The sequence below is a fragment of the Euprymna scolopes genome, chromosome 24 (assembly GCF_053919585.1).
Source record: "Euprymna scolopes isolate OS-2025 chromosome 24, ASM5391958v1, whole genome shotgun sequence".
NCBI lineage: Eukaryota > Metazoa > Mollusca > Cephalopoda > Sepiida > Sepiolidae > Euprymna > Euprymna scolopes.
This window is the reverse complement of record NC_136505.1, coordinates 62,189,803-62,202,928: the sequence shown is the minus strand read 5'-3', so window position 1 is coordinate 62,202,928 and position 13,126 is coordinate 62,189,803. Positions and strand designations below refer to the sequence as shown.

Genomic DNA, 13,126 nt, shown 5'->3' with positions numbered 1-13,126 from the left:
TAGCAGCAGTTATAATATCATGCATGAGCTTTTTCTTTTTTTTATAAAATCGTCCAGTTTTCCGTATGATAACCATCACTGATGATGCAATGGATTTTTGAAGATTTTTTTTTTTTTTTTTTTCAACAAAATAATTTTTTTTTCCTAAATACTTCTGATTGATTTTTTTTTAACCTTGTTGATACAAGAGTAGTTGTAATTCTTTATTGATTATGCCTCTCCTCTTTTTTATCATCTTTCCCTTTTCAATCAACTCCTTCTTTCTTTCTTACTTGAACTCCTTCCTCTTCCTTCACTTCCTCCTCTGCCCCATCCTCTCCATCTCTCTACTTCTTTCTTTGTATTAATAAATACGTAGATGGATCAGAATTAAAGAATATACATGATTTTTAGATCTTTAGTTCGAACCAAATGTTTTTAATATTTCTTTATACTTTCTTTTTGGTATGTTAATCTAATTTCAGATCTTAGTAAAAGAAACAAAATTGTCTCCTATATAGAAAAGACTGTTTCTCTTTAAGCCGAGATATTTATGCCAATAATATTGATCTCGTCATTTTACTCAATATAAAACACATTTGCATACAGGCACACATGTACAGGCTCCATTATTCATTCCAATGTTAATAAAAAAAAAAAAACACTTGTGTATTTGGCGCTGTCCGTTAGTTTTCTGATTTTCGCAAGATGGATTCATAAGTTTGTTTTGGCAGAATTTTGAATGAAATTATTACTATAAACACAAAACTGACTAACCCAGATATTTTTCTGAAAAACTAGTGTATGCATACTCCACCGCCCCCTTTGAGGGTGCATTAAATGAACCCACATGTCAATGATTTGTAATTAGCTAAAAATTCCTTACTTTTGTGCAAAATCTATGGTTTTCCCACTTATTGCGTTTTTTTTTCAAAATATCTTAAAAAAAAAAAAAAAAAAAAAAAAAAAAAAATCCAACAAAATTATGGAGTAATGGTTTTTTTTTTTTTTTTTTTTTTAACATGTTGATGAATGAAGGGGGAAACCACACATGGCTTATTTGATTTTTATTTTTGAAGTGTAGATAAATGTATCCACAGATGATCTCTAATATTTGGTGAGAATTCTTGGAACTAAACTGATGTAGTACATTGCAAGCGATTAATTAACTTACAAGCGAAATAGTTTTCCAACAAGGGTCTTATATATGTACAATGTAAAAATAATATAAGAAAAAAAAAAAAGCTTTCTCATTTTCGCTCACAATAGAATTCTAGAAAGAATGAAAACTTTAGTTATAACACCTGTTCCATCGAATGACAGAACCATGACAATTTTCAAACAAAGCAAATGTCAAAATAGATTGCATTTTTGTATTAGACTTAGATTAGATCATCTTTTGATTTTATATTCATATTAAATTATATAATCTCTTAATTTTGATATTGGTGATAAAGCAGCAGTAGTTAAGGCTGCTGCTGCTTTCAGTTTCCATAGCTTTTTAAACTCCCAGCCATAGTTTGTCACACTGATTTTTGCTCACCACTGTTTCACACACACACACACACACACACACACACACACACACACACACACACACACACACACACACACACACACACATGTAGAAATGTTTTTTAAATTATATTTCACCTTTTATTTATACCAATTTTTAATTTATGAAGCTCTATGTAATTACAGAGCATATGACAAAATAAAATAAAAAAATAAAAGGTAATTTCAACTTCTCTCCCAATATTTGGATTTTGTAATCATGACCATACACACTGTATTTTCTTTAGATGGATTGATAGGTGCTATTTGTTCTGATGAGTTAAGAGCAGAATAGATTCATTGATTGATATAATAATTAAATGAATGATTTTGTGCTACGAAACAGGTGCTGTCAAGAATTGTGAATGTCAATGTACTTTAAAGGAAGGAATAAATTGTAAGATGTTCAACATCATGAAATTTGGAATACAGACTTTTGTCATTTCTTTATTAGCTATTTTTTTTGATAATTATGAAGTGTATGGATTCATATAATTAATGTTTTTTTCCCCTCCAATATGCATTCTATATCTAGGAAAAGGCTTCTGTTTTAGAATTTTTGTGCATTATTTATTTGATTGATTGTTTTCTTGGTGGCTATGGTGTACTCTCCCCTCTCTTCTCATGTAATTGAAGGCCATCCAGTTTTATATATCAACTGCCCACAACTCTTTCTCTCTCTCTCCCTGGCGACTATTTATATATACATATCTATATATCTTGAGTCATATGCTATATCAGCAAGTAGTGTTACTACAACAAATTATTACCATGGAATTCTGTTCAACAGAAACATCACTATGTTTACTTTCCTAAGTTGTCATTTCAAGGTAGGCAATTATTTAGAATTTTAAAAACTTTAATTTCCCCTTTCTTCCATCTCAAGTATTCTAAACCCCAAAATAAACCACCTTTTCTTATTTTTGGTAGTTGTAATTTTTATATCGTTGTCTCCACTAGTGGTTTTAATCCGAATACACTGTCGCTATCATTAAAAAAAAAAACAAACAAACAAGCAAAAAAAAAAAAAAAAAGCTACTAAACCAGATTTTTCGTTAAAATAAGATTTTCTTGCAATCTTTTTTGTTTGTTTCTTATCCACAGCTTTTAGGCATGAATAAAAGTTGTAATTTACTTTTTTGAAGTCATGCAAATGTAAGTTTAATTCAAAGCGTTATTCATTTGTAGCCAGCCATGTTTTTTTGTGATTTGTGTCGATTATTGACTGGTTATGTCTGAAACCTATGAAGGTTAAGACATAACTAGTCGATAATGTGATGGTTGTCAAAAAAAAAAAAAAAAAACAACAAAAAAAAAAAAACATGGCTCCAAACGATTAACGTTTTTATATAAAGTCAAATATTTTAAGAATGCAAGAAGTAGATTATATTTTATTTATAGTTGTTGAATAAAAGCTAAACTATAAAAATCTTATGAGATTTGCTGTCTAACAACAACAACAACAACAAAAATGTGGCTTAAAAAAAAGTTTATTCTTGGGTGAGAAGGAAAAATATAAGTCGGTGTCTGTGTTTTCTACAGAAAGGTTAAAGAATTTGCATAAAAAATTGTATTTACATGTAATTTGGGGAAGACTATGGAAGGGCTTCTGAATTTGTATCTCTTCTATGAGGATAGAACCCCCCCCCCCCAAAAAAAAACAAAACAAAACTTCTTCCACATGATTTTAATGAAATTTAAATCATATGTATAAGACGTTCATTCAGAATTTTCTAAAATTTAATTTGATTTGATTTTTGTTTTATGGTGTATAAACCTGTTTTTGGTTATTTAATACTGAATTCAGTAATTTTAGAAAAATTTTTTAAGTTCTTTATTTCTTAAAGTATTTATTTATGGTGTTTGGTTTGTTTTGTTGAAGAAAATTGTTTTCGACTTTGTACAACATGATTGAGTTTTGGAAAGGAAAAGAAAATGTCAGTGCATTTTTAGTTAGGAAGCCACTATCTTCAGACAGCCTGATCTGGTAGCAATGGCCAAAGTGGACCTAGGAGCAACTTCACATTCCAAATGGGACATCACCACCGAATGTGTTTTAAGGTCATACCCAGGATCCTAAGCTTCAGTTTCTTCTGACTATATTAGAAGCCAAACAAGTTATAGGCATAATAATAATAAAAAAAACTGTCCTTGTTAAATTCGAACTGGGTCTTCCTACTAGTTCAATAAAAAAAATGTATTTAAATTTAGTTTTGGAGATGACAAGATGTCTATTTTATGATTGCTTGTCATTCTCATAGTTATAAAATGGTTAATTTTGACTTTTGATTATTTTGACATATCTATGGTTCTTATTTAGAATTAGACTTAATCAAAAAAGAAAGAAAATACAGACAATTCTTTGTGTGTACCTTGAATGCAATAAAGATGTCATAGCCCCAAAATCGCTTAAATTGAACATTTTTTTTTTTTTTTTTAACTAAAGAAAATCAAATTTTATGAAGGGAAAAGCTATTAAGATTATTTTTAAAATAAGGGTGAGACAACTCGATTGGACGTCAATTGAGATCAAAATCAGCCCTGTAATGGATACAATTTACTGTTAAAATAGCTAAAAATTGTAAAATGATTTTCTATATAAAAGGTTGCTTGATCAATTTACATAAATTTTTGGAATATGACATTCAATGACGAGTATGTACATCATAAAGATTTTCTGTGTTTCTGTTTTAATTAAGTCTAATTAAAAATAACCAAATCGATTTTTGGATTATCTATTTTGTCCTTGAAATTAAAACTTGAATAAATTAAAACTTAATATAAAGTGATCGTAAAAGAAGTGATAATATTGGATCGGAAAAGGTTAGTTTTTTGTAATTAGAACATGCTAAACTTCATCCCTGTCTGCACACTTTGAGATTAAAAATTTCTATAAAAAATAAATATATTTAAGAAATTTAAACACTTTAATGTTGCACTCTTTTAGCAATTAAATCAAATTGCAACATCCAAAACATTTGGATATATTGTGAACTTGAACTTTTTTTTTCTTTTCAAGGAGAAATTTGATAATCTAACTGAAGTCTTAAAAGTCCAAAAAAGTTTTTTCTATTAAAAACAATTGTTTGGCATTGTAGAACTTGTGATTTTAATTTTAAAAGTAATTAAAATTCGAATTTCAAATTGCTGATCTGGCGTTATTGAAAATTGTAGAATAAGGACCATTGAAAAGTCAGTTATTTCATTTGGTTTCACACATTTTGGTTCTGCAATTTTATTTTTTGTCCTGAAATAAAATTGCATGTTGCTATATGAAGTTTATATATTTGAACTTTTATTCAAATTTTATATTTTTTAATTGGCAGCTATTTATACAATTCATTGCACAAAATCTAAGGAAAATTGGGAGTTTATACTTCAAATTATTTGAACATATTAGTAAATATAATTGATACAACCGACTTTCATAGAAAACCTGAGGAGTTTATATAACTACATGAATCTAACCAAAATCTTAGACTTGAAAAAAAAAAAATTATTTCAAATAAAGACGAGCAATATAGAATAATCACCCGAACTTAGAATTCTGTTTGGCAACTTCATTTGGCATTAAATAACCCACATATGATTAATATGTTGTGAAATTAACCAAACTTAAAGCAACTGACTTTGATTCCACTAGCCATTAATTTGGCCCTCCTGACTGACCTAGGCTGGTTTAATGGTCGTCTGCCTAATATCAGTTGTTACGGAATTGGGAGTAGTCGTGTATAAGAAAATATGGCATGAACATTGGTTTGTTCCTCAGTTCTCAGAATTTGTGCCTCATTATCTCCACAATGAAGAGAGCTACATCAAGAACACACAGATAAGCTTAAAATATCCTTACTTTCATCCATAATGCCAAATGCAATGCTTCCAATATTTACAAAAAATGCACTAATACTAATATTCTCCTCACTAACACGAATAATGCCATAATTAATAAAAATATATCTTATCTCGTTCTCCCCACAAATCTCATTTTGTCCACCTGGCAGCACAAACTATTCAAACTTAGCCTAAAAATAATGACATCGGCTTCCAACACAGATCTACCCCAGCTTATCTCTAACAACACTTTCTCCAAAGTTGGCATCTATAAAATAAAAGCACCTCGTGTTCTATATCTGCAAAGCGAACAAAAATATAAAATTCCCATTGTTAACGTCCCATCCTATTTGTCCTATCCAAGGACAGACTGATGATCTTCCCTGGTATTAGGAAAGGGCCACCTTATTTCATTTTAACATCTGGTAGCAGAGCATAGTTATGATCTATGGATTTCTGGGTTATGGGCCCAGCACGCTTCCACTGCGCAACTCTGCTCATATGTAAGGTCCAGACAGTAATGTGATAAATGGAAGATGTTTATTCAAAGTATGAACATGAGCGACTTCTCTCAAAGAGAAGTACTGAACTGTCTATCTCCCCCCCCCCCCGGCGGCCCTTTCCTAATACCAGGGGAGATCATCGGTTTGTCCTTGGGCAGAGTAAATAGGATGGGGTGTTAACACCCATATTTACAAGCTCAAACAGAAGAACACTGCTAATACACTAGTCGTATACAGAAATACTTTTGACTACAATTTCAATTTCACAAACAGCACCCTTAAAACTGAATCTTTTCTCTCGCATTACAAATGTATCCAAAGCATCCTCATCCAATGATTTTACTTAATGAGGCAGCTTGCAAAAATGTCACTTTCAAACAAGGTAATATATCCGCCATATTACTAGCAACACTCATACTTGCTAACACTAATTTTTATTGTTAATTTTTTAAAGTCTTAGTCTCTGATGTGCTGTCTGTTTTCAAACTATCATGCACGTGCTAAAATTTCTTTTTCCTATGTTTTGCGGTTCTGGATATGACCTTAAACTATAGCCACTAATGAGGCCCCAGCTTGCGGGCTTTGGGAGTGTGGAGACACCCTTTAATTGCCACTCTAACACAGAGTGTAGGACCTGTTAGGGTCCCAACTATGGGTTAAATAGAAACCGACTTGAAAACAACAAATATATTGTATTAAAATTTTTTCTTCAAAATCACTGAATTTTGCATTAAATAACCTGAAAAGGGTTGATATGCCATAAAACAAAAACAACCAACCTATGTTTTGCAGCTTGGTAAAAATCATTACAACTTAAGATGTTTGTATAATTCTCGTTTTCTTTGTTTTTTTTGTTTTTTTTTTTTGTTTTACCTCACTTTGTGTGTGTAGTATAAAAATACTTACGGCATGTGAACTACATAGAACGTTTATTTCATTCCCGAAGCAAAGCAGCAGATTATTAAGACAGAAAAATAAATTTTAACTCATTTGTACTTTACTCCTCCTATGTTAATGTCTAATACTATTTACATTATTTCTGCAAAGAGTGAGAATAGGTCTACCGTATATTTCGGCGTATAAGACGACCCTTAAAGTTAAATCCTCTTTAAAAAAAAAAACAGATTTCATAAGATACCGAGTGTTTCAATCTCTAGCCTAGGCTAAACAAACATTGTTTCGTGATTTAGCAATCGTCTTATACAACCGATATATGAAAACTTTATTAAAATTTGCTCCAATTTTGTAACTCGTCTCATCTGATGGCTACCTTTTATATACCGAAATATATGGTATTTCTTGTCCTCATTTGTGAGCGAATGCCAAGAGGACCAGAATACCTTTTGATAAACATCTGTCAAATTACATCTATCATATTTGCTTGCTCAATGACACAAGTGATTTGCAGTAGTTTGGGATGTGCATGTAATTATTAAAAAGAAGTAAATTCACTTGTATTCTCAATACTTTTTAGATGAGGGCATTAAGACACTGTCTTGCCTTTGCCCCAATTTGGAAAAAAAAAAAATAAATAAAATTTTTTTGCTTTTCATCTGATAAACTATTTCATCTTATTTTCAGAATCGCACTGGCCAGAACTCTGGTGCCTCCAAGAAAGATAGGCAGGAGTTAAAAAAGATCAAGAAATACAATGGAACGTGTAAGGTAGGTAGCAGAATCTTGAAATCCTGTTCAAAAAAAAAAATTTGTTCAACAAAAAACAAATGGCATAATTTGAATAAATAAACTCCAGCTATATAGAGCTAGTTTTTTTTTTTTTTTTTAAATTTTAAATAAAAATAAAATACTGCAATTGCATAGAGGTGAGGTGCACAACATGCACCCAGTTTTTATAATTTTAATGTAAATTATTTTTCTTGTTTAAAAATATTATTCGTATTTGGATTCTTCGTACTTTTATCATCTAGATTGTTAGTTTCACGATTCTGTTAATTTAACCGATGACAAGTTTATCTTGAACTCTCAAATCTTTCTGTTAAATTCTGGAATCTGCATGGGATTTTGAATAGAATCCTTTATTTAAACCACAGAGGTAGCATGTTACTTGTTTGAGTCCTCTTCTTCTCCACCGTTTTTCTGTCTATAAGTTTTATTTCATCCCATAATTGTAGATGGTTTTCCTTTTCCCGCCATATGTGGTCAGCCATACCTGACTTTGTAATCTTTACGTATTACAACTTTTCGATGTTCGTCTATCTAACCTTACCTTTAGTAAACCTGTCTCATCCTTGAAACGTTGTGAAAATAACACGCAAAATGAGAACAGTAGTCCAAATAATCTATCCTCATCTCTAAAATTCAAATGTAAAAAAAAAAAAAAATTAGTTTCAATGTTTAAGTTGAATTGAACGGATTTGAAAAACAAAAGGAAACTGAGGAACGGGAGATGTAAGACTATGGAATTGACTGTGTTGAGATCCAGTTGTAGTCATTGCATTTCACTTATACGCTCATACCATTCAAATAGGTGTAAATGACACTCCTACTTAAAAGAGGTAAAATAGCAACTTTTGGTTAATCAGATAGTTTCCAATTGGTATTGTTGGTCCCCCTGACAAAGAAGGGATTGAACTTAGTAATTCACTCCCTTTTGTTTCTTGGATTTCTTTTGAAATTTTGCACAAACATTAGTCATGGTGAAAGTTATCCCCCCCCCCTGCATGCTTGGCTTGTTTCAACATTAAATAAGAAAAATGGTTGTTATGCCATAAAACACTACCAAACCAAAAGCGTATCTATTACTAATGGAGATTTCATATCTGTCTAAGACTGAACTATATTACTTCTATGGCTAAAACCAAAGCTATACTGTTAGTATGTTTTTATTACCTTCACCACTCTGATAGAAACCATATATACTAAACTCAATGTTGGAGGTTACAAGGGGTGTGCAATAAGTAATGCCTCTGACCCACTTCCAGTTGTCTGATCTAGCTGAAATTTTGCATGTGCAATGATTTATATCTCTACAGGTTATGTGCACAAATTACAGCCCTGAACTAATTGTGGTTTCTGTTTTACAGGTGTTTGAACTGAGTCAGGTGTGAAATGGAGCCTGTTGAATGTTGAGCAGTGATCCGGTTTTTGTATTTGAAAGCATGCACAACACAGGAGACTTTTGATGAAATGAAAGAAACTTATGGGGATAATACCCCATCATATGACCTTGTAAAACGCTGGCATCGTGAATTCAAACATGGCCGGAAGTCTGTGGACAGCTCCCAGACCTGCCCCCCCCTTCTGCCATTGATGAGGCATCTGCCCATCAAGTTGAGGCTGCCATTTTGAAAGATTGACGCATTACTATTCGCCAAATAGCCCAAGATGTCAAAATTAGTACAGAGTCTGTGGAAACTATCATTCATGACTATATGCATAAGGTATCTGCCAGATGGATTCCCAGGTTGCTCACACCATTCCAGAAGCGAGAACGCGTTGAGTGCTCGAGGATGAATTTGGAGATGTGCCAAGAAGATGAGTCAGTTTTTCAAAAGACTGATTACACAGGATGAAACCTGGGTTGATCACTATGATCCAGAGACCAAAGCCCAATGAATGCAGTGGAAGCACTTGAACTCACCACCTCCAAAGAAGGCAAGGGTGCAGCCCTCCGCTGGCAAGGTCATGCTCATAGTCTTCAGGAGCCTATTATGCTTCACTTTTGAGGAAATTAAGGGAAGCTATCAAAATCAAGAGGCGGGGCAAGATAAGCAAAGGTACCCTCCTCCTGCAGAACAATGCTCCGGTCCACAACTCGCATGTCGCCAGATCAGAAGCACGGGCGTGTGGTTATGAAATCCTGCCCCATCCTCCCTACTCTCCTGACCTTGCACCTTCTGACTTTCACCTCTTCCCAGTCATGAAGTTATTTTTGAAAGGAAAGCGTTTCCCGATGATGCAGCCTTAATTTCTGAAGTCACGTCGTGGTTGGAGGACCAACCTGGGGTGTTCTACAAAAATGGTCTCCAGAGTTGCATCAAACAATGGGAGAAATGCATAACTCTGGGTGGTTCCTCTGTAAAGAAAGACTAATAACAGTACCAAGTTTCGTTGCTCTACTGCTATGGCAAGTGGGTCATAGGCATTACTTATTGCACACCCCTCGTACATTGATCGAAACATGAAACTAACACTCAAGATGAAAACAGTAGTTCAAAGAATGCAAATAATATTTTCTTTGAAAATTAATTAGATTTCGTTCATAAAAAAAAATTAAAGTGTGATACACAATGAAAAATGCACAAAGCAAAACAAAATTTTTTTTAAAGTCTTTGTTCTGAATTTTACTTATAAAAACAATAAATTTATTCAATGTATTTATAAATTAATCTTATAGAAACTTCATTCTGTGCTATTAAATATCAAATATTTTGTATTGATGTAAAAATTTAGATTCTGAATCTTATAATTCACAGAATAAGAGAAAAATATGACTGAATACAATATACTTTTTATTTACATATTGACGGAGCAAAGTATAAAAGAACATACAATAAGAGTGTTTGGTTTCTTACCATACATGATAGGTTTCAAATCTGACTGTTGTTTCATATTCAACCATGTGAAATCCTGTCCAAAATGGTGAACTCCACTTTTCCTCTCTTCTAGCAGTTTGATCTCTGTTCAAAGGGGAATAACCCACTGATGTTCTTAGCACCCGGTGGTGTTATTCTTTGTTTCACTATCTTTCAATGCTCTATTTAGTTTGGTAGGAAGTGTAGTATTCTATTATTATACTATTATTCCAGACATTATCTCCTCATCGGAAGAAGGGAATAGTGCAGTAGGTTTTTCATCATATATACTAGCAAAAATGTTTTTCTTTTAAAATTTATTCCATGGATTCCTGAATTCTGTAATTTGGAATTTTAAAGGCATCCTATTGAGAATGTTTTCTATTGGATGCCTTTTTATTCATTGGAATTTTTACCCACGAGCGATTCTTAAACCAAATAGTCATTTTATACATACATGCACGGATTTCTATATGTGGGGGGGGGTCTCTTTTTCACACGCACTTGTCATTATTTCATGCATGAGCGTGATCATCTCACCTGTTTAACTAACCAAATAAGCTACTTGTACATGAAAAACATAAGAACTTGAGTTCTTTAAGGTTTTATTAGAGAGAATTTATTTATGGAGAGAAACTAAATTTCCTCAAGTAGTTTTTTAACTTAAGAAATGGGAGGCACAAACAGACAAACATGTAAATGACATTCACCACAAATTATTCTACATTATTGGGGCAGTGTCCTATCTGCATGGCTTTCAGAATGAGATTAATTGTAATTCTAAGTTTTCTCTCATTTGAAAATGTGACTCATTTGCCATATCCTAATATCGTTCGAATGTTTAGTTTGAGGAATTTGATCTGTTTACCCCCACTTCCTTATGTTACCCATCTCTGGGTATAATTCTGTCTATAGCAAACTTATAACATGAACTAATATGACCCTTATCAAAATTCAAACTAGCTAACATAATTGCTATTTATTTGCATAGGTTTCTTAGTATGTAATGTGGCATCTTTTGACAAATTGTTCAAGGATAGTCAAAACTCCACTTCCAAGGTTGTGATTGCTTTTTGAGTGAAGTCAGTTGATAGTATATAGCAGAAATCATACCAATCTTAGAAAAGCAGGACACTCCTGTCATTACCCACTCCCCTCAAACCACACTTCTGGAAATTAACCCTCATACATAGTCACATATGTCTACCATTGGATGTTGAAACTTTAGTTAATGTACAAAACACTGCTCTTATGGTGTTGGAGATGTTATCACACCTATGTACATCGGCTTGTAGAAGATTCTTGAGCACCTGACAATTTCTGACAGATGTAGGGAACAGTCCAAGAGAATCTTGGAAGAATTCTCAACATGTTTCTGAATTTTTGAAGTGAGGATTTGTTATTCGTATTTGGATGACTGTCCCCATCTTCAATGCTATTTTCATGTTTTGGTTGATGTAACCTCATACCTTTAGGTGACTCTTGGCAAACTCTGGAATCTGCGCAGAATTTTGAGTGGAACTCCTTATTTAATCCACTAGGGTAGCATGCTCTTGTTCCGTCTATGGTGTAGTGGATATTTTATTTAGCAAAATTCAGTTGTAACTTAGACTCTTCTGGAGGTTGAAGATTCTATTATCAATGCAGGCTACACTCAAAATACAATTATGACTGGCTGACAGTACAAGAGCATGTTACCCTCATGGATTAAATTAAAGGGTTCCATATAAAATTCTATACATATTCCTGAATTTAACAAAATACATCTGAAGGTTGGAGGTTACAATGACTGAAACATGAAACTAACACCCAAGATGAGAAAAGTAGTGTGAAAAATCCAAATAATATTTTCTTTAAAATTAATTCAGATTTCGTTCATATAAAAAAAAATGTTAAAGTAATACACAATGAAAAATGCACAAACCGACCCCCCCCATTTTTAAAGTCTTTATTCTGAATCTTATAAAATAAATTTATTCAATGTATTTATAATCTTCTTATAGAGACCTCATTCTGTGCTATTAAATATCAAATATTTTGTATTGATGTAAAAATTTAGATTCTGAATCTTATAATGCTGATATTGTGACAAACCTACTAAATATGTGGGTCATTCCATGTCTATTCAACAAGGGTGGGTGGCTTTCAAGTTACCATAAGCTTTATATTTATAACTCCAGAGGATTTCGGTATCACCTTTTGTCTATTTCATAGCAATCCGTAGTTCTGGTCATGTATATAAATAGTTATTTAAGGAGACAAGCTTATCACAAGGGGTTGATGTGTGGAAGTTATCTCAGCTTATGGGGAAGATTTACCTGCTAATTATAGACTAATGTTGTTTTTTTTTTTTTTTTTTTTTTTTGCATATTTAGTTAACATGTACACAGTATTGTTTTAAGCCTTTGTCTGAACCGTTTAAGCAGGTTTAGATATTTTAAGTTATTCTATCGAAGTTTAATGCCCATATTTGTATTTATATCATAGCTGTACTGGAATGGAGCCATAATTTTGGTTGACCGTTTAAACTTTTTTATTTATTTATTTTTTTATTGATTTGGAATTTCTAATTTTGTTGCTGTTGAGCATCATTCATTTTATATGAATCAGATGATTATTGTTGGTGTTCATTTCTCCAATATCTTTCTAGCTAGAATTCTTTTTTAGAAAGATATTAGGTACTTAGAGGAGGGACTACATGATGGTTATCAACATTTCTAAGTG

At 32.4% G+C, this 13,126-nt stretch overlaps 1 protein-coding gene across 6 annotated transcripts in view; it reads left to right on the top strand.

Annotated features, from left to right (window-relative positions):
* LOC145246744 (F-box/LRR-repeat protein 2-like) overlaps positions 1 to 13,126 on the top strand; it is a 423,804-nt gene that overhangs the window by 277,134 nt on the left and 133,544 nt on the right. For 5 of the 6 annotated variants that reach the window (XM_080108504.1, XM_080108506.1, XM_080108508.1 and 2 more), the window contains one exon: positions 7,449 to 7,532. In XM_080108504.1, the coding sequence (XP_079964630.1) occupies positions 7,449 to 7,532 (84 nt within the window). Of the gene's footprint in view, positions 1 to 2,030; positions 2,364 to 7,448; positions 7,533 to 13,126 lie in introns of those variants that run through there. The other variant, XM_080108503.1, reaches the window with a different exon arrangement.